The sequence below is a fragment of the Candoia aspera genome, chromosome 4 (assembly GCF_035149785.1).
Source record: "Candoia aspera isolate rCanAsp1 chromosome 4, rCanAsp1.hap2, whole genome shotgun sequence".
In the NCBI taxonomy this organism is placed as follows: Eukaryota; Metazoa; Chordata; class Lepidosauria; order Squamata; family Boidae; genus Candoia; species Candoia aspera.
This window is the reverse complement of record NC_086156.1, coordinates 72,018,230-72,038,284: the sequence shown is the minus strand read 5'-3', so window position 1 is coordinate 72,038,284 and position 20,055 is coordinate 72,018,230. Positions and strand designations below refer to the sequence as shown.

The following is a 20,055-nucleotide window of genomic DNA, read 5'->3' as shown; positions in this document are numbered from 1 at the left end:
CTCTTCCCTACCTCACTGGGCAGCAGATTCAATTATGTCAGAGAGTCTGGATTTTTGAAAATGTTGCTCTCTGCTACCTCCCCTCTCTGGCAAATTCTGCCTTTCTTTCAGCTCTGTTTCCGTCTCCTTTCCAGTAACATAACTGGGTTGCAAAAATCTAGACAATTGTGAGATGGCAGCAAAGGTTTAGCCTTTTCTGTATCTCCTTGCTGCGATCTAGTGGGTACCCATGTTTTTGCAGCCTGAATATGATAGCTGTACCATAGGAAGAATTGGGAATCAGTGAGCGTACACAGGTGTAAAACTGTCAGCCTTATCAGGTAGACCAGATGGGAAACATGACCGGATGAGCTAATTCTACTTTATTGTAACAGAATTAACAGAATCTTGCAAGTCTGAAAGTACAATTCTCCCCCGTCTCCTTTGCACCCTGAGAAATTAGGGAGGGTCTCTTCTGAGCCTCTTGCACTGCCCACTATCCAGTTGTGGACTGTGCTGTCTCTTATCTGACCGACCAGCATCTCTGGGCCCAGTCTCCCAAGGTCATTCCCACATACCATTACAAAGACTGACTTGGCCGGCCTTGAAAAAGTCTATATGCTGGTAAGGTAATATGGTCTGGGTGGGTAAGAAGTTTGCAGGCAAGGCAAAATGAGTGGCTGAGCCATGAGGCACAGAAAGTTGCTAGTGCAAAATTTTAGAAGTTTCCAACCAGGGCAGTTGATTCTCTCAAAAACCATGCGTATAAGGGAGGGGATGAGGAAGTGAAAGAAAAAAAGAGAATACATTATGACATATATGCGAAGGGAGGGGGGCAGAGTCTGCATAAGTTTTGTGAATATAATCTGTATAGGTTGTATCTTTATACTCGAATATTGGTTTGATGAGTACACATCTAACATTACTCTTTATTCTTAAAGGGTGTTTTTTAGTTGGATATGCATTTAGTTCTTTTTTTAAAAAGCCCTGCTCATTATTTTCCTTCTTTCTTTCATCACATCCCCCTTTGTTAGAGTGCCCTTTCTAGGATATTTAATCAACACCCTACTCAAAAAACAGATCAAGGAATAACTGCCTTTAGCATCATTTTGGAAGTAAAGCTATAAATCAAATCAATGTATACGTTTCCTAGCTTCCTTCATCTATTTAACACCACGTGATTTGACTTACAGTCTCCTCCAGTCTCCACTCACTAACTAACATGCAAGATCAGCCGTTTTCATATAAAGGTCTTTATATTTATAAAAGGTCTCAGCATGCTGGCTGTGGAATTTGGGGAGTTGAAGTCCACACACCTTAAAGTTGCCAAGCTTGAAAAAAAAAGGTGCTATAGCCATAGTCCCTAACCTGTTGTAAATCTTTGGTTCTTTCAGCCTTGTAGAATCAGTGGCTTCTGTTCCATGTTGCCAGTTCAGAAAGAGGAAGGGCCATGGCAAGTCAGGAGTGACTTGCACATGCGTACTGAGAAGGCATGATCTGAGGGGAAAGTGCCAAGTCAGACTTGCACGTTGTTCTGCCACACACATTTACCCATTTCTCTTTGTAGGAAAAGAGCAGAATAATTTGTTTAAATGGAGGGCAAACTCTGAAGACATAAAATAAAAGACACCAAAGCCACAAATTTAATAGGAGCGTAGGATTTAATTAATTTCTGAGACAAGAACTGCCAATGCCAGAGGCCACAATTTTCTCATTACCTCTGTTTTCCTCGACTTCGTCCTGGCAAGGAAAGTTCAGATTAAGCTTCAGTTGGCTCTGAAGCATAACAAACAGTTCAGAATTTTGGACAAATTCAAACTTGAAACAATACATACTTTTGAAAGGTGATGGTTTAAATGCCTCTCTACTAATGCCAACTTTAGAACTTCTTAAGCCTTGCTTAAGTTCATGCCTTCTTCCTAAACACTAGCACACCCAAACAAATAAAGATGCCAGGGGAAAAAAAGGGGGGGGGGAGAGAAGAAAACCGTAAATATACATAAACAAATTCATATCATGCACCATTTGGGTGCTTAATAATTGAATCAATTTTAAACATTGTGACCAAGGCCTCCAAAAGTAAAGACATATTATTGTTCTATATGATAGTGACAATCAGGATGCCACATATTGGGAATACAAACATAATCTCAGGATTAAGGGAGTGATGTATGAGGTGATGGGGTTTGGCTGTACTGATGACATTGATACAGTCCACTTGGATCACCCCAAGGGTTTAGAGAATGAAGAAGATGGAAGAAGAAGAGAGGTATTATAATTCATTTTGGAACACTCAAAAAAACATTTGCCATGTTCCAGGATTATTTGGCATAATAGTCTTATTTATGTATGGATTTGTTTTCCTGATGGTATTTTAATGCTTCACAATGGGATTTATGGATGTAGCTTTCCTCTCCTAGAGAGGAATAGGGGCAGCAGAAGTGACAGCTGGCAGCAGGACCAACAACCCCCTCCCCGCTGCCCTCTCCCTTCCCTTCCCCCAGCATCCCAGTTTGATGCAGCTTTAATTGATCCTTGCTACACAGCAGGGAGCTTGCTTCAAATTGTATTCATCAACAAATTGCAGCAATTAAAAGAGGGGAGTGAGCTATAGATGCAAGTGGGCTATGAGCAAATGGCAGCAATTTAGTAGTAATTAGACTTTTGGGGAAGAAAGTAAGGGACAGGGAGGAAATTGGCATATTAAAATAATACCCCTCTGCATATCTTTGAAGCGGGGTCAGACCCAAAATTGATTATTATTGATCTTGAAAGTGAGCAGGGATGATGAAGTACCCATGAGTATATAGGCCTTCAGAACCTAATTTCAGTGGTGTTTGACTGCCTCTTGCTCCATAATTTGTTTTCAATCTCAAAAACTCAGTTCTGAACCATATAAATGACAACAATGAAAAGCACAGATCATGGCTGTCCACAGTAGGGTGGTGGGGCAGGCAGGGGAGGAGGCAACTAACTAAAAGATGGAAGGATGAAGCTTGTGTAGTGACACTGCAATACAGATTTTGTCATTTTGGCTTCATTGTAGTTCAGGGTTTCTCAACCAGAGTTCTGCAAGAGGTCACTAGGGGTTCCCTGGGAGATCACGATTTATTTAAAAAATTATTTCAAACTCGGGCAACTTCACATTAAAGAGGTAAGTTTCCCTCTTTATTTTTAGTTTAAGAACACTATTAATGCCTATATACAGCTCTACACATGAAACGAATATATTAATTTTGTAACTTCTGGCCTATATTTGAGCCTGAATGTTCAGGGGTTCCCTGAGGCCTGAAAAATATTTCAAGGGTTCCTCCAGGGTCAGAAGATCAAGAAAGGCTGTGGTAGTTAGCAAGGAGACCACGGAACAACGGACTGGCTTAAGATTGGAAAAGGAGTACGGCAGGGCTGTATACTCTCACCCTACCTATTCAACTTGTACGCAGAACACATCATGCGACATGCTGGGCTTGAGGAATCCAAGGCTGGAGTTAAAATCGCTGGAAGAAACATTAACAATCTCAGATATGCAGATGATGCCACTTTGATGGCTGAAAGCGAAGAGGAACTGAGGAGCCTTATGATGAAGGTGAAAGAAGAAAGTGCAAGAGCTGGGTTGCAGTTAAACCTCAAAAAAACCAAGATTATGGCAACCAGCTTGATTGATAACTGGCAAATAGAGGGAGAAAATGTAGAGGCAGTGAAAGACTTTGTATTTCTAGGTGCGAAGATTACTGCAGATGCTGACTGCAGTCAGGAAATCAGAAGATGCTTAATCCTTGGGAGAAGAGCAATGACAAATCTCGATAAAATAATTAAGAGCAGAGACATCACACTGACAACAAAGGTCCGCATAGTTAAAGCAATGGTGTTCCCCGTAGTAACATACGGCTGTGAGAGCTGGACCATAGGGAAGGCTGAGAGAAGGAAGATCGATGCTTTTGAACTGTGGTGTTGGAGGAAAATTCTGAGAGTGCCTTGGACTGCCAGAAGATCAAACCAGTCCATCCTCCAGGAAATAAAGCCAGACTGCTCACTTGAGGGAACAATATTAAAGGCAAAACTGAAATACTTTGGCTACATAATGAGAAGACAGGACACCCTGGAGAAGATGATGATGCTAGGGAGAGTGGAGGGCAAAAGGAAGAGGGGCCGACCAAGGGCAAGGTGGATGGATGGTATTCTAGAGGTGACGGACTCGTCCCTGGGGGAGCTGGGGGTGTTGACGACCGACAGGAAGCTCTGGCGTGGGCTGGTCCATGAGGTCACGAAGAGTCGGAAGCAACTAAACGAATAAACAACAAGTTAGCAAGGACTCCTACGAATACAGTGCTTCGGTACATGTGCAAAGGGGCTCATCTTTTCAATTGAATAAGCGGCCCATCTGTGCATGCATCTTGGATCAAGGCAAACAGCTACCATATGTCATAAGAACTCAAAAGATGTTCCTACATTAGAGCATCTTTCTGCTTATACCTCAAAGGGTACAGCTGTAAAGGCAAAGGAAGCAGAAGCTTTTACCCCTCAGTTTAACAAAATTAGAGGTTAAATCACCTGAAGCAAAACTAGACTTCTTCAGAAAAACAAGCTGGAGAGGAGATTGCCATTTCTTGCTGCATTAGCAACGGTACATCTTCAAGCACAGTAATTCTATTCTTTCTCCTTAAACATTGCCTTTCCTGATGAGGAGACGAAAACTGGAGAGAACAAAGTGGGAGAGGGGGGAGGGGGAGAACCAGAGGCATACTATAAAGAAATTGTCTGGACAGGTTGCAAGGTCGAGGTTTCCCCCAGACACTGCAGCAGCTGTCAAGAGCATCTGTTCCTCCACCCTTCCCACATGACCTTTGGTAACCTGGTGAGTTGGAAGAAGCACAGAAGGAACCCAGACTTTTGTTTTGCCAGCACCCACTTCAGACAGACAGCTGGGAAGGCATAAGAAGAGGAGGGAGGGGAGGGGAGGGCAAGGCAAGGCAAGGCAAGGGTTGCGGGGTGGGGGGGAGATGAAAGCCCGTGGCTGATCCCTGAGTTGAAAGCAGCCTGATGCAAGTGACACTTCCAATTAATCTCTCCGTAATCACTGTTCTGAAAGCCCGTGAGGCCCTCAGCCAATCTTCTTCCACCCTTCATGGGAGGAACAAATTATTCTTTCGCTAATCTTTTTTTTCAAGTTTCAGCTTAGACCTTTGGGGCATGTAGTTAAACAACTCTGTGCTGAACATGTGTAGATTTTTATATTTTTCTGTTTACTATTTGTTTATTTATTATTAGATTTTTATCCCACCTTTATTCTTGGTTATCTCAAGGAGGAGTACATACCTAATGCTTCTGCTTCCTGTTTTCTGCACCACAACAACCTGTGAGGTGGGTTGAGCTGACACAGAGTGATTGACCCAAAGTCACCCAGCCAGGTTGATTTGTTAACTGATATGTGTTGGGGTGGGTCTCTTTAGGGTAACTGGAACCCACAATGCAGTTTCAAGGAGCCATTTTGTCAGGGCTTCAAAAGTGTTCAGTTCTCAGCTGGATTCACAGATCATACAAAGCCTTAATGTCATTACATCTTGGCCTAGTGTGTTATGTGAATCCACTAATGGGATTTATAAACCATGGTTTATGGCTTAGGGCAGAGGTGTATCATTTCAGGCCCTAGAGCAGTGTTTCTCAACCTTGGCAGCTTGGTGTCTGGGGGAAACCTCGACCTTGCAACTTGTCCAGACAATATAGTATGCCTCTGGTTCTCAGAATTCCCCAGCCAGCCTGGGGAATGTCACATATAATGTCACATATTGTTTGGCCCTCAGATTCCTAAACGCCATCATATTCTTAGGTGCCCAAGAGATTTTGTGTTTGGGATTTTCCTACCCCATTTTTTAAAAGCATCTGAATATTCAGCTACATGCCCTGAGTCTTCAGAGGAGAGCAAAATAGGAAACTAAAAAGAGAGGAACCTGCTGAGGGCCAGTTATCGAGTGAAAGAACAGCGTGGTCAGGCTCACACCCTGGGTATTTAAGAGAAGACACTCAGGTCCAAGGAAAAAGGCAACTGATTTCTTGGGAAATAACAGGGAGCAACCACTCCCTTATTGGTTTGCAAAGGCCAAATTTGAAACAGTACAGTTAACAACTGTGTGAACCAGGCCATTACTTCTATCTTGCAAATGCTTTATGTTAATGAATCAGATAACAGAAGTATGTTATCTTATTTATAAGATGGCCCCATTAAAAAAAAAAACTAAGTATCACATGAAGACCTAGTTCTCTGGAGAAGACTCTAATGCTGGGAAAAGTGGAAGGAAAGAGAAGAAGAGGACAAGCAGCAACAAGGTGGATGGACTCAGTTACAGTAGTGATGGGTACACCATTGGAAAAGCTGAAGAACCAGGTTAGGGACATATCACCATGAAGAAAATCTATCTACTGTATATGGTCACTATGAGTCAATAATGACTTGATGGCACATAATCAATCAAGTAATTGTAACATGTAAACCAAAGAAAACACAATTCTTTGTTCCTTAAGTTCAAGTGCTTGTGCAATAGGGCCCAAAACTTTCTCCACATCTTTGTCTTTTTTGTTAAACCCATTTATTTACAATGCACATATGCCCTATTCCCATAACACTTTGAATTCAGTCAACCAGGAATCCACTCAAATCTTCTTACTGGCAGCACACAATTATCTAACTGGATTAAAAATCATATCTTGGGAATAGAAAGTTCCCACCCTTTTTTCAGTCAGTGCCTAGTATCTCACGGCACAAGGAGAATCCTGGCAAGGTTTCATTCCATCCCTTGTTCCTTCCCATCAACCAAGCAGGCAGCTGTGGATGTGACGTCGTTGCTTCAGCCAATCTATATTTGGGAGGCATCTTCTGTGCTGCCAGCCTTCACAGTGAGTTTTGCAGTAGAGACTCGCTTTTTCAGCTGCACTTTCTCTGTAACTCTTCTTCTCTGAAGGACTGATGTGCAAAGTAGATCATTTATATATTAGGTGTGCTTTTAGCTATTGCTTAATGGGTAGCTGTGTGACGTGTTTAGTGTGGGTGTGAAGACTGCATCTGGGCCTTACAATTGGAACAGTGATAGGATTGCTTCCCTATACAAAGGAAGAATAGAAAACAAAAACTACAAGGGGATTAGTTTGTTCAGTGCACCTGGCAGAACTTGAATTGAAAAGGTTGAGGGGTGACAATATGGAATTTGAATTTCCATGACTTTTTTCCAACTGTTTATCCATCAGTCCAAGATGAAAAGCTCTGGTTTCAGCTGTACATTAATCTTTAAAATCCTCTGAATCAGTGTATGCATTTGAACCCAAAATCTTCCAGCTTTTTTGCATGTCCACCAAGCATGGTTAAAATGACCCTTCTTGTTGTTCACATTTCCAACACAGATTTGAAGTATCTTTATACATTCTAGATAATTTTTCTGGTGTCATATACCAATGGTACCTCATTTTATAAAAGTTCTCTTTAAGATTGTAATATAATGTAAATTTCAATCCTTTCAATGACATATTTTCCCACTGTTCTATCTGTATATTATAACCAAAAATTCTGGTCCACTTTATCATACATTCTATCACTTGTTCTACTTCTGTTTCGAATTTCAATAAAAAGTTTATACATTTTAGCAATCACATGTTCATCATTTGTACTCAATTCTGTTTCAAAGTCGGTCTTAGAATATTCAATACCATATGTTTTTGTTTACTTTGAATCTTTCTGATAACTGTAAATAGGAAAACCATTCCCAATTATGTCCCTCTGCCATCAGTTGTTCTCTTGATTTTATTTTGTATTCCCCTTGACAGAATTCTTGTGTCTCATGGTATGTTAACCATTTGCATTTGCCTATTATTTTTCATCTATAAAATGCTTCTTGTGTGCTGAGAGCCACAAAGGTGTTTTCAGGCACAACCTGGATTTGTATCTATTCCATATTCTCAATATGGCACATCTAACATAGTGATTTTTAAAATCTACATTAACCTTAACTTTATTGTACCACAAATATCCATGCCACCCACATCTCAGGTCATGTTCTTCTAACTCCAAAAGTCTTCTATTTCTCAGCAAAACCCATTCTTTCATCCAAACCAAAACAGCAAGCTGTAAAATACAATTTCAAATCAGTTGTCAAAACCGGTGTTGTCTGAAACAAAAATATCATTCTAGGCAAAACATTCAAATTCTCCGCAACAATGCCAATTGTAATTTCTCCCATCTTAACATATCTTTTTAAACTTCATTCCATGTTTTAACATAATTATTTTGAAATAACATACAATTCATATTAATCATGGTGAGACCCAGACATTTCACTTTTTTCTCAATCTTAAAACCCATTTTCTTCATCAATTCTGTTAGATCCTCTATTTTCGTTTCTGCCAGTGTACTAAATAATATAAGAAATGTGTTGGACATTTTGGAATACTTGGAGCAACATAATGAAAAACAAGTTGCATTGATTTTCTTAGACACAGAGAAGGCCTTTGACAATTTGAACTGGGCCTTCCTGTTTAAAGTTTTGGAAGATATGACTTTTGGAGAGAATGTTACTAAATGGGTAAGATTGATTTAGAGTTCACAGAAAGCACATTTAATTGTCAATGGAGATCTAACAAAACTCTGTGAGATACAAAAAGGGACAAGACAAGGATGCCTGTTGTCTCCTCTCCTGTTCATTTTAGTTCTTGAAATATTGAATACAGTAGAGAAATAAGACAAGATGAGAGAATTGTGGGAGTAAAGATTAAAAAAGAAATGTACAGTATAAGTTAAGGGCATTTAATGATGACTTGGTGTTGACTCTGGAGGATCCACTAAAGGGAATAGAGACGTTAATAGGGGGGTTCAAAAAGTCAAGATGGCAGCCACAACTGAGCAATTGAAGCTCTGCCCCCTTTGTTACATGCAATGTGAAGCACATAAAAAAGGGGCAAGGCTTTGCTCACATGGTCATGGCTGCCATCTTGACTTTTTTGCCCCCTCCTATTGATGTCCCTGATATAGGAGTAGGGGTCAGGTGAAAACATGGCAATCTTAGTAAGCAATCCATATTCAGAATTAACTGACTAAGAAATCAGGACACCCAACCATTGCTTCCTCTCTGAAAGGAGAGCTCAAGCTTGGTATTTTTATTCTTCAACAGGAAAGCTTTCGTAATTATCCAAGTCATCAATGCCCTGTTTGTAGTTGAGAGTCTGACAGTGCACATCGCATATAGCATTTTCATGTTACTTATTTATTATATTTACGTGTATGTTTATTATGCTTTTCCTCTGAGAGCTTAAGGTAGCATGTAGAACTTGCCCTTCCTTTACCTTGTCACAATAACTAGAGTTGAGTTGAGAGCTAAGTTGACTTCACACAATACATTTAAGCTGAAATGTGTTTGACTAGTTTGTGACCCAGCCAGTATGAGTATGAGTCAATGTGTTGTGCTATCCAGAAAATTGAATTAATTTAATAAACCATGCCTCAGTTATGCCAACCCAGTGTGTTGTGCAAATACCTATTGTAACTGGCCCCAAATTATCCAGGGAGTTTGATTTTCCCAAGTCGAAGTTCAACAGCTTAACCATACATCACATTGTCTGTGTTGCTATATGCCATGCTTGGCTGCTTCATAAAACCCACTTGTACATGATTACCTAAATCAGGATTTATTCAATTAACTCAATTTTCTGGGTTCACTTAACATCCAGAACCATAAACAATCCATATGGGTTGAAAACACACAAGACATTAGGCTAAGATGTGGTTGGCTAGTTAGTGATTGTGTTACGAGAACACAGCCCGTGCATTAATGCTACACTTATTCTGGTCAATACTTTATGACTTGCCCTGCGTAATGCATGTGATCACACTTCAAATATGCAGCAAGTGGCTTCTATGGTGACTCTGTGGGTGCAGATTTTCTTCCTTGCAAGTGGGAAGGCCGCTGGCAGTGGCACGCAAAACTGCTTCCAACTGGCCCCACCTTGTAATTAAAGCGTGCTGCTGCATTCCTGCACCTTGCTCATCTTTCTCCATCTCTGACACAGGAGCACGCATCTCTCTCATCCCCCCCAGCCATTCTTGCATGAGCAGCTTCCATCTGATAGCATCTCACTAATTAAGCCTCTACTTTGACACTGATGCAAGGAAGTCCCTTTGGAAATGTCGTGTGCCAATTAAGGGTTAGGCCAGGAGCAGGGCCAGGAAGTAGCTAGTATAAAGGTGCAGATCCAGTTGGTTTCTGAGACTCTGCAGTGCTTCCACGCACAGCTTTGAAACTAGGCTGTGTGTGAGAAGTTGTGTGTGGATGTAGCAGCTGATCATTCTCTTGCCAGAAGGTTTTGAACATGATTTTGCTGTTTCTAAGGCTGGGATCTGGAAAGACTTGGCTTTTCTGGTCTGATGAATCATCAAATACTTCAGGGGGGGGGGGGGAACAGGCATATCACTAACAGAGGATGGCAGATGCCTTCCATCCTCCCTTCCTAGTTAGCTGCACATTTGCAAAAGAGGCATTTCCTATGACAGGTCTCCTGAATTCATGATAGATGCCAAGCCTACTTGGACCCATGTCTGCCCTTGGAGAGACACAGTTGAGAACGCTTTGCAGGCAACACCTACAGCTCATCTCAAGATCCAGGTTTCAACCACACACGTACGCACACTCCCTGAGAGGAGATGCAAGTCTGATATAAGCAAATCTGAAGGTTGCTGGAAATCACCACCTTCTCAACAGGAAGCCTTGCGCTTCTTGCATGCCAAGAGTGTGTGTTGGCAGTTTACTATTATTACCAAATTTGATGCTCAGAGGCACTCTCTCCTCTTCACTGCAACCTTCCCAAAGCTGGTGCCATCAGATGCACTGGGCTCGCAAGTTGCAGAATTCCCAACCGCCTGGACAACACAGGCTGAGGAAGCTGCTTTACTGTTAGTTCATATGGGCTATAGTATCTTCAGTATTAGTCTTTCAGTCGTTATGCTAGGTGCTGATCAAAACAGGAAGTCAACAGCTTCTGCCTATCACTCCCAGCTACAAGCTCTTTTTGTTACAGGTCAAGGATGTTGGCGGTAAGTTACAAAGGTGGTGTATGTGCATCATTGACTTTGGCAACAGAAGTCACTTTAGCCATATTTTGAACATGACTTTTGAGATTTTGAGAAACTGAGACTTTTAACCAAGGAAGGTTACAAGTCCCAGTTCCAGAAAAGTAAAATGACAGCTGTTTCAGATTTTTAAAATATTGCAAGCCACAAAAGTTGGCTAAAGTGGAGCATGTGACACATGCCCATTATACAGCAAGCGTTTTAGCTTAGCAGGTCTTGTGAACATAGCCAATCTCTTCCCTCCCCTCCCCCACTTTCTAATAGCAGCGATACACAATTCTCTATACAATTTCTGTGGAGAATTTTCCAAGCAAAGTGCCATAGCTGACAATCCTAAATTTGCCCTTCCCCCATAAAATCTTTCCATTTTTATCAGTCACTGTTTTTCAGATCTTGTATCATAGCTTTAGGGGAATCATCTGAGGCCCAGAACAGCACACTGCCATTGCTCAAAATGGGCATTTGTGGTACTGGTGTTTTACATTGCCGCAGTGTGGCTTTTGATGTGGTTGGTGACAGTGTACAAACCTCACCTTTTCCCCTGACTTGCCTGCTCCTCCACCCTTGACTCATTGGTTTAGAAGCAGTATTCAGGTCCTAGCTGGGCTCTTCTATTTTGTTTGTTTTTAGAGATCCCTGTTTTATGTATTCAAGCATAAATACAGAAGATCCATTTTCAAAAAAAGGGGAGATAACTGCCTGCCAGCCCAAGGTACAGGAAATGTATATATAAACAGCAGAATATATTCTGTACCAGACTTCCTCAAATGGGTGTTCATGCTTGCTAGGAATTATGGGATCTGTAGTCCAATATGGCTGGAAGATACCTAATTACAGAAAGTAGTGCTATGCAGCGTTGCATATACTTCCATATACAACAGACACATGGCCTGGGTTAACGCAAAATAGTTAACTCTAAACCTGGGTTAACAAAGCCTAATTGCTGTATTTATATAACATGCTATGCCCAGGTAAACCACGCTTTAATATGATAGCTCAGTTCGTATAACATGTTAAGACAATAACTGAGTTTTCCACAATACAGTGAACCACAAACTGCCCAACTCCATTGTGGCCTAGTCTGGCATGTTGTATGAAGGTACCAGCCACATGTGGCATATTGGAATGTTCAGCATTACCAAGCACTAAAAGGGGACGGAAAGTAGGAGTGCAAACTAGTTTGTGGTTCCCCTAGTCATAACTTTGTCACCAGAAAAATGGTCCGCAATTTCTCCTTACAGATTCACTGTCCACATTTTTCCAGCTTGCTGAGGAATTATCCTGGTTGGACAACCTGGTCTTTAAACTGGTCTTCAGGCTCTATGAAACAGAAGTCTATTTTAGTGCATGTGTAAGCACATTAGAAGACAATCCTTTTCTGATAATTTGACATCATGTGTTGTTGAATTGTCCCTAATGATCCAAAGCCGACAGCTTCATCATCATGTATGTTTGACTGCTATCCAGAAAAGCTTCTTCCACTTGGTAAATTAAAAAAAATCCCTTTGAAGCAATTTGTACAATTTGGGAATTGTTTTAAAATATTGTGATTAGTGGATTTTGCATACGCGGTCTTAAATCTTGAGAGAGAAGATCATGAGTCACTATTGATGAGACATTTTTAAAGGGTTTTAGTTTTAAACACTTGTGTCTGAACTTTCACTGAAGAAGACTGTAGCTCAAAGCACGACAGGTTGGATTTTAGAAGTTCAAGCTATGCATTGGATGTTCCAGCATTTGAGAATTAGTCACATTTGGCCATCATGAAAATTCATCACAACTTACGCTTCTGGGTTCACTAATCTGTTCACTGTTTCACTAATATGAACAACATCCATCTGGACCGCATTGTTTCCATGACTGAGTGTTCCTCCTTCCAAAAAGAAAACTAGCAGATGGAGTAAAGTGTTCCACCCTAGCCTTTCTCCCTGACATGCTACTTTTCTGTAATCACTGATGGAATGTTGTTGGGTTTGGCATGATGTTTACGATAAGGAGGAAAAAATCAGTCACCAGTGCCTCCACCTTCAGTCTTACTTAGTACATTCCACATACAGGTGTATAATTTCACTTCTAGTTAGAAATTACCTCCGCTTCTACTCTGAAGAAGCAGTTTCACTCATGGAGCAGGCTGCCCTGGAGCCCCCTTCCCATTACTGCGAGTATTGAAAGGGGCCCCAGGACAGCATGGATGTAGGTGGAGGTTGAGGATGGAAGGCAGCTGCTTTCAGATTGTCCCGGCCTAAGAAATTAATTAAGAAACTACTTTGTAGTTAATCCTCTCTCCACACAGCTGAAGTCAGCATTCCTTTCTGCCCTACAGAAGCTACCTGGGGCTTCCTTTCACCAGGATTCAATATCCAGACCAGTTTTTTTTTGGGGGGGGGGGTATGCCAGAGCCCACATTGCTAAGATTGAGAAGTCACTTGAGTATAGAGCAGAGCACGCTAGAGCCCATGCAAAATATTCTCAATTGCTAAGTAGCAGGTATAGCCATTTCCCTCCCACATCCATTAAAAATATGCCCCCCACCCCACCACGCTCAGAGATCAGAACCTGGACTGCTAGGCAATACTGACCCCCAGTAACTCTGATTTAAGAAATCTGAGGCTGATGAGATTAAATAGTGAATATGGCCTGGCACTTAAAAAACAAAGCACAACTTACTCTGCTTCCCTATATGGCCAGAGATTTCAAAGCTATTTTTCAAGACGCGTCTGTTTCTCTGCCTGCACTATAAAGCATGTAAAGGCAGCACCTTGGCATTGAACCGATTGCGTTCCAGGGACTGAACAGCTGCACAGGAGGATCATGAGTCAACAGGGCTAATCCTGGGAGTGGTGCAAGAGCAGGCTGGATTTGGAAAGCCTTTATATAAGCATTCTGGGGCCGAGTTAAACCCATTGCCCTCAATTCTCTTAAGTTCCAGCTACAGCTTCCCATCCACCCCCCCAAACCCATTTGAGGGCTGACTCAAGTATTGCAAGGCAGTACCTGGCTTTGCAATCACCTGAAATGTGCTTTCTCTCCTACATTTCTGCCAGGCATCTGCTGACTAAAGGATAGAGCATCTATGCTGTGGGAGGATGCTACCAGGTTCAAGAACCAAGCTCTTGACCATTTGAGAGCAGATCTCTCAGGGACTCCGTTTTGAAAACTTGAGGGTTTTTTTAAAAAAGTGTACTGCACAAAGCTAGGTACCGTCTTCTCCCTCCTCAAGCACTATTCTTCATAAATAATCTCTCATCTCCACAGAATATGCTCTCTAGGCAAACCCAGGACAAAAAATCTTTTTGGTTTAGAAATCAAACGGTTGTGAACAGAAGAGTTGCTCTAGGCTGTCTTTGAATTAGACCTGAAACCACTTCTTAGCTATTGGTGTGGTGCAGTATCAGAAAGACAGGTGTAACACAGTTTCTTGAATCATGCCCTCCAGAAGTGATGCACTGTACTATCACTCCCATCTGTCTACATGGCATCAACTATGTTGCTGGGAGATGCAAACTTCAGCCCAAAATGGTCTGAGGATGCTGGTTTGGAAAAGTCAGGGAATCACTAGCAAAAGGGGCTTCATTTGAGCTGGGGATTTCTTTGACTTAGAATCTGTTTTAGTGCTAAAATATAGTCCTCCAGTAAAAAAAAAATGTACACACATAACAAAAACAGAAAACCAAAAGCAGAGTAGCTCTCACTTCACCATTGAACAGTCACACTTCCTTTTTCTCACAGAACTGGAACTGAGGGTCAAGTTACTAATTTTTCAGTGAATGTACCATTAGCCCTCTTAATGTTGTTGTTATTATTATTATTATTTTAGCTTCAAGCTAGGAGCATAGAACTTCTGTTGGCTCAAGGGCATACCAGATTTTGCACAGCATGTTGATGTCCCCACTCCAAAATGAGGTGGCCTAAGACCAATTTGGGGTGGAGATTTCTGGGGCAAAAGGGGTAAAATGGGGCTGTAAGCCTCTGCCAAGATAAAAGTACCCCTTTTACCCCTTAACCCTCCCCCAAGGTTTAAGAGGAAAAACACCTTAGCCAAGTGTGGGGCGTTGTGGAGCACCGGAGGGATGCTCTTGGTTTGTGGTGGGTCTTGGGCCATACTTTTTGCATCCCTGCTTTAATTCAGCACCACACTGGCCTTACCATGAGGGAGAATTTAGGCAACATGTTTATCTGGAGATGTCGTTAAAGATCCACCAAGTAGGCTAAACATTCAGGACTCCTGAATTTCAGGCTGTGGCTTCTAAGAATACCAAAACTTTTATCTCATTTTGGAAGTCCAGCATCTTCACATCTAGCATTCTGAAATTCATTGGAAAAAGAATCTCTTCCTGCATTGTCCTCCTCTCCCCTGTTCACAAATGAAGGCTTTAAAAGCAGATGGGTAAGGTGTGTATAATTTTGGAGGGCAGAATTAAGTATTTAAAAATATACATTCATGAGTCCTCATAGATTTCATTCCAGCAGGAATATAATGAAAAAGATGTTTACTGAAAGGTTTCTCCCACCCTCTAGTCTTTTCCAAGTTGATGCCATCTTAGATACGTTAAGCTAAAACATGTATAATTTCCAGCCTACACGGATGTTATCCAGCAGATTTGAGAGGGCACCAGCTTAGAAAAACCTGATCTAAACTAGGCAATAATTTCAGCTGAAGCCAAAAGGATAGCCCAGCAAGAGTCTGATTGCAGGAGAGAATTGGGAGCATGGGGCTTCAGTCTTCCTTCTTGTCGCCTAGAAGTGCCCCTCCCCCAACACCCTTCTCAAGGTTGCTTAACCTGCTACTGCAGACTGTAAAACTGTACAAGATCTGCCCAATTTAAAGTGAAGCAAGCACAAATTTAACTCAGCATCCATCAGCAAAGCAACTTCTCCTTTTGGTAATGTGAAAGCACTTAACATAAATTATGAATTAACACTATCTTCACTCTAAACATACATGTTTTTGCAAATGCATCTAGAAAGATGTTTTTACCAACTGCATTTGCCAAGCTAATAGATGTTACACTTCTTTTGGTCTCAAAGCTGATCCAGTGTAAAATTTTCTTTGATCCAACTGATGGAAGCTAGAAGTGCTGGGAGCACAATTCTGTGTAAGAGCCTTGTTCTCTATGCCCTTCAGCCTAGATACTAGTTGTCTGGCTGGAATGATCATGTGCTAAGAAAAGCACATTATGTGTATGTTCCATTTTGCCTATAGAAACTAAGGAGATTTATAGAGGATATATGGGAAAATAGTTTTTTTTAAAAAAACCTCTCAGCATAAAATTACACTGAAAACAGTTCATTAATCATACGCAGCTGCATTTTATTCTTGCAACAACCTGTTTTTTAAATTACATTTTACTGTGCAAGCTGAACCTCGTCCTTGATAAGTTAATTTGGGGGCTCTACCTCAATTCAAACTCGTCAAAGCATAAGCCAAGCGCCAGATCTAGACCTCTGATAGTTGCGCTTGGGAAGTAGTCAGAAAAGAAGCATCTGCAATTTTACAGCCATTCATAGTCCTTTCGCTGCATGAACCACTCTGTCCCTTTACCTTTCTCTCCAAACATTCAAAGCAGATTCATCCTCTTTGGCAAAGCTGCATCCAACACTTTGTTTCTAAAATGAACTGTGCCAAAGCTTCAGCCTATCTGGGAATAAGCAGTACTCCACTCTTAAGGAGATGCGGAGCTGGCTGTGGAATACATTAAAAAAAAAAAAGGAAAAACAAGTAGCAACTGCTGTCACTAGAACAAGTGAAGGGGTCAAGAGCATTAAAAACAGCTGCAGCCGCCTTTTCCTCATTGTTCCTGTTCATGCAATCTGCAAACGTGTGAGAAGAGTATGTGATGATATCTGTAGTGCCTGGAGGTCCAGCAGGGCTTTGCTGGAGGTTAAATGCTGCTGGTCTTTCCAGGAAAAACCATCTTATGCTTGCTCTTTCCTAAAGAAGCCGGCAGGCTCCCTCACACTCCAGTTGCCCCACCAATATATCGAAGAAGACAAAAATGCTTTGCTCAGGTCTGCAGACAACCTGTTTAATAATTTAAGTTTTGTTTGCTGCAAAAAGACAAGAGCCTCTGGAAAGAGCCCAAGAAGATATTTTTTTAAAAAGATAAACTAAACGTGAAGCGATTGCTGATCCCATGGAGCCCAACCCACTACTTTGAAACACATTTCTCCCTCCCCAATCTGGACAGATTCCCATCCTCTTTAGGGTAACAGGAGAGTAGCCATGATAAACATGTACATGCTCAACAATCGACAAGTCCAACAATTAAAACCACCAAGTGTTGGTCCATAAGTTGCCATGAATCATGCTTGGAATGGTCACTGACTTTTCTCCAGTTGGAAACATTATCTCTCAGCGCTTCTTCTTACCATGGCGAAGGAGTTTTTTGCGTTTGAGAATCATTTCGTACAGTTTTTCCAGGCCTGGCTGGAGGCCTAGGCCACTGATGGCACTGCAACCTTGGATATGGCTCAAGGTAGAAGTGTACAGTTCACGTAAGCCAAGGCGTTTCTCCACCTCAGCTACAGAGAGTGCCTGGGCCACATCCTGTTTATTGGCCAGCACTAATACAGGGACTCCCTGGTTGTCTGAGGAGTGGGCAATTCTGTGCAACTCAACTCGAGCCTCTTCCAAACGTTCAACCTCTGCTGAGTCCACCACAAAAACAACCCCATCTGTACGGCGCATGTAGGATTTCCAGAGAGGACGCAGCTTTTCCTGTCCACCCACATCCCATACTTGGAAAGTGATGATGCGAGAGCCTCCCAGTGGCACCCGGATCTTCTCCATGTTGAAGCCCTTGGTGGGTGCGCTCTTGACAAACTCCTGAAACTTCAGGCGGTAAAGCAGTGATGTTTTGCCAGCTGCATCTAATCCAACTATGACCACATGCAGGGCCTGCAAATGGGGCAGGAAAGGAGGTACAGGTGCCAGCTGGTTCCCCATAGTCATTGAATTGGCACCAAATCTTGAAAAGCACCAGTGGATGGATGATCACTACTCACGGCAGCTAAGAAATATTGTCAACAAGACAGAGTTAGAGTTAACACTTGGTTAAACCCACGAAAGCATACAGTATTGGTATTGCTCTAGCTATGCATGGATCATGCTTAGAGATGCAATCTGTTCTCAGATATTAAGAACAAAACTGAAGTATGTAGTGTTTTCTTCAGGACCTATATGTGATCTTACTCTTCATAAGCGTTTTGGCACTTTAAATTCTAACAAATGCGTTACCACATCAGCTTAAGTCCATTCTGATCAAGTGGACTGGAATTTATGAAAAATGTTATTACAATATAAAGCTTCATGGATCTTAATCCATTTAACCCAAATGGGCTTCAGTATATGTAGTAAAATATCATTAGGATACCAGAACGTATTTTTGTTTTGTCTGCTTACTATTCTAAAGGACTAACAAACAAAACCCCCAAAATCTATATAAAGGCCAGAAAACAGTTAATGATCAAACAAACTTAAGTGTCCACCCCCCACCCTAATTTTGGACAACTCATAAAAAAGAAAAGGTATTTCTTGGCACATACTGAGGCGTGTCTGATGGAAGCTAACCTGGTTAATCATGGGTAGAATTCAAAGCAAGTCTTTACGAGAAAAGCTCAGTGTTGGATGAGGAGAATTATTTTCTCCCCTATATCTTCAGATTACTTGACAAGGATAAATATAAATAGGCATCATGGCTTAGCTAAGATCTGCTGCCAAGGATTCCCTGAAAACAGGAATCAATTTTCACTAAGAGGAATTTCTCTGTCAGTCTTCAAAGTGCTAATGATTATAGAAAGACAGGCACAAAATTTACTACAAATCCAAAGTTTGTCATGCTTTCTACTATGACAGCCACTGCATTATTGCTCTTAACAGAAAGCAGTGACCATCACATATAGGAGGAAAGTATACTTGCATACTATCAGAAGAGTAATCTCCCCCTTCCTTCTTAAACCCAGCAGGACTTGGACATTAGAACCAGATTTAGGTATGCATGTTCAATGCCCCACGGCTAAAATCAGCCCCTTGGGCTCCCCCATCAAGTGTACAAGGAAAGAGCAAGGCTTGCTCCCAAGAGCAGGCTAGGAAGCAGACAGATTTTAGACTTCCTGAATCTATTTGATTCCTTGATACAGTAGAATACTTAGCTCTGCCAGCTGAGGCGTGCAAGACAGTGACTTAAAAACGCGGACCGGCAAATATTCAACCCACAAATGCATCAGAGATGGAGCCTGCACACAGTTAGTCCAATTTTCCCTGAAGCTTTTTATTTATTTTTGGCTTTCTTCCTATGATGCCAGAAAAAAAAGGGGGGGGGTCGTTTTGTTGCCTCTATAATTAAACTATTGAAAACTAACTTTGCCGAAAATCTCGCGGAGCGGCTTCTAGCACGCCAGGCAGGCGACCAGGGACAGCGCGCGCGGTGCAAATCTTTTATCTCGGAGCCACCCATTTCCTTCAGAGAATCTGAACAGCCGAAAAGAGTTAAGCCCGTTTACAAACACCCACTCTTGACCTGGATCCCAATCACGGGGCGGGGGGAAGGGGTGTATTGCTCTGTAATCACTCCACGAAGAGAGAGAAATAACTCCTCGCACACTCGGCGAGCTTTTCACTTACTCGGTCTTCAGATTTCTAACATCAAATTAATTTACAACTGAAAACAGGCGCCGAGAACCAGAGCAAACTCAGATCTGCCTAAGGGGAACTACCGGGAATTTTACCTCCATCAGGGATCCAAGCCGGCAACTGAGCGACCGCAACCCGCGAACTCGCAACCGGCACTGCAGAAGCTCTCCGTACGCCCGACCGCCGCCTACCGAAGGGGAAGCTGCGGTCGCCGAAAGGGAGGAGCGGCTCCTTCGGCACCAGTCAGCGCTCGCCTGGAGTGTGGAGGGCCGCAAAGGGGCGGAACCTTGGCGGAGGCGGGAGCAGGAGAGGACCAACCAAAGGCTCGCGAGAGTTCCCG

General features: G+C 42.1%; 1 protein-coding gene across 2 annotated transcripts; it reads right to left on the bottom strand.

Moving 5' to 3' along the window:
• Positions 1-16,557: 16,557 nt before the first annotated feature.
• ARL4D (ADP ribosylation factor like GTPase 4D) lies at positions 16,558-19,974 on the bottom strand. Of its 2 annotated transcripts, none has more exons than XM_063300484.1 (2): positions 19,811-19,974; positions 16,558-18,093 (listed from the first exon to the last, which is right to left on the bottom strand). In XM_063300484.1, the coding sequence occupies exon 2, from the start codon at positions 18,033-18,035 to the stop codon at positions 17,436-17,438; it is 600 nt and encodes a 199-aa protein (XP_063156554.1). In that variant the 5' UTR covers positions 18,036-18,093; positions 19,811-19,974; the 3' UTR covers positions 16,558-17,435. The 2 variants fall into 2 exon arrangements, with proteins under 2 accessions (XP_063156554.1, XP_063156555.1); XM_063300485.1 differs by lacking the exon at positions 19,811-19,974 and adding an exon at positions 18,654-18,680.
• Between the last annotated feature and the right edge of the window lie 81 nt (positions 19,975-20,055).

Excerpts from the sequence above, each read along its gene's own strand:
- ARL4D (XM_063300484.1), bottom strand. The coding sequence starts at position 18,035 with ATGACTATGGGGAACCAGCTGGCACCTGTACCTCCTTTCCTGCCCCAT.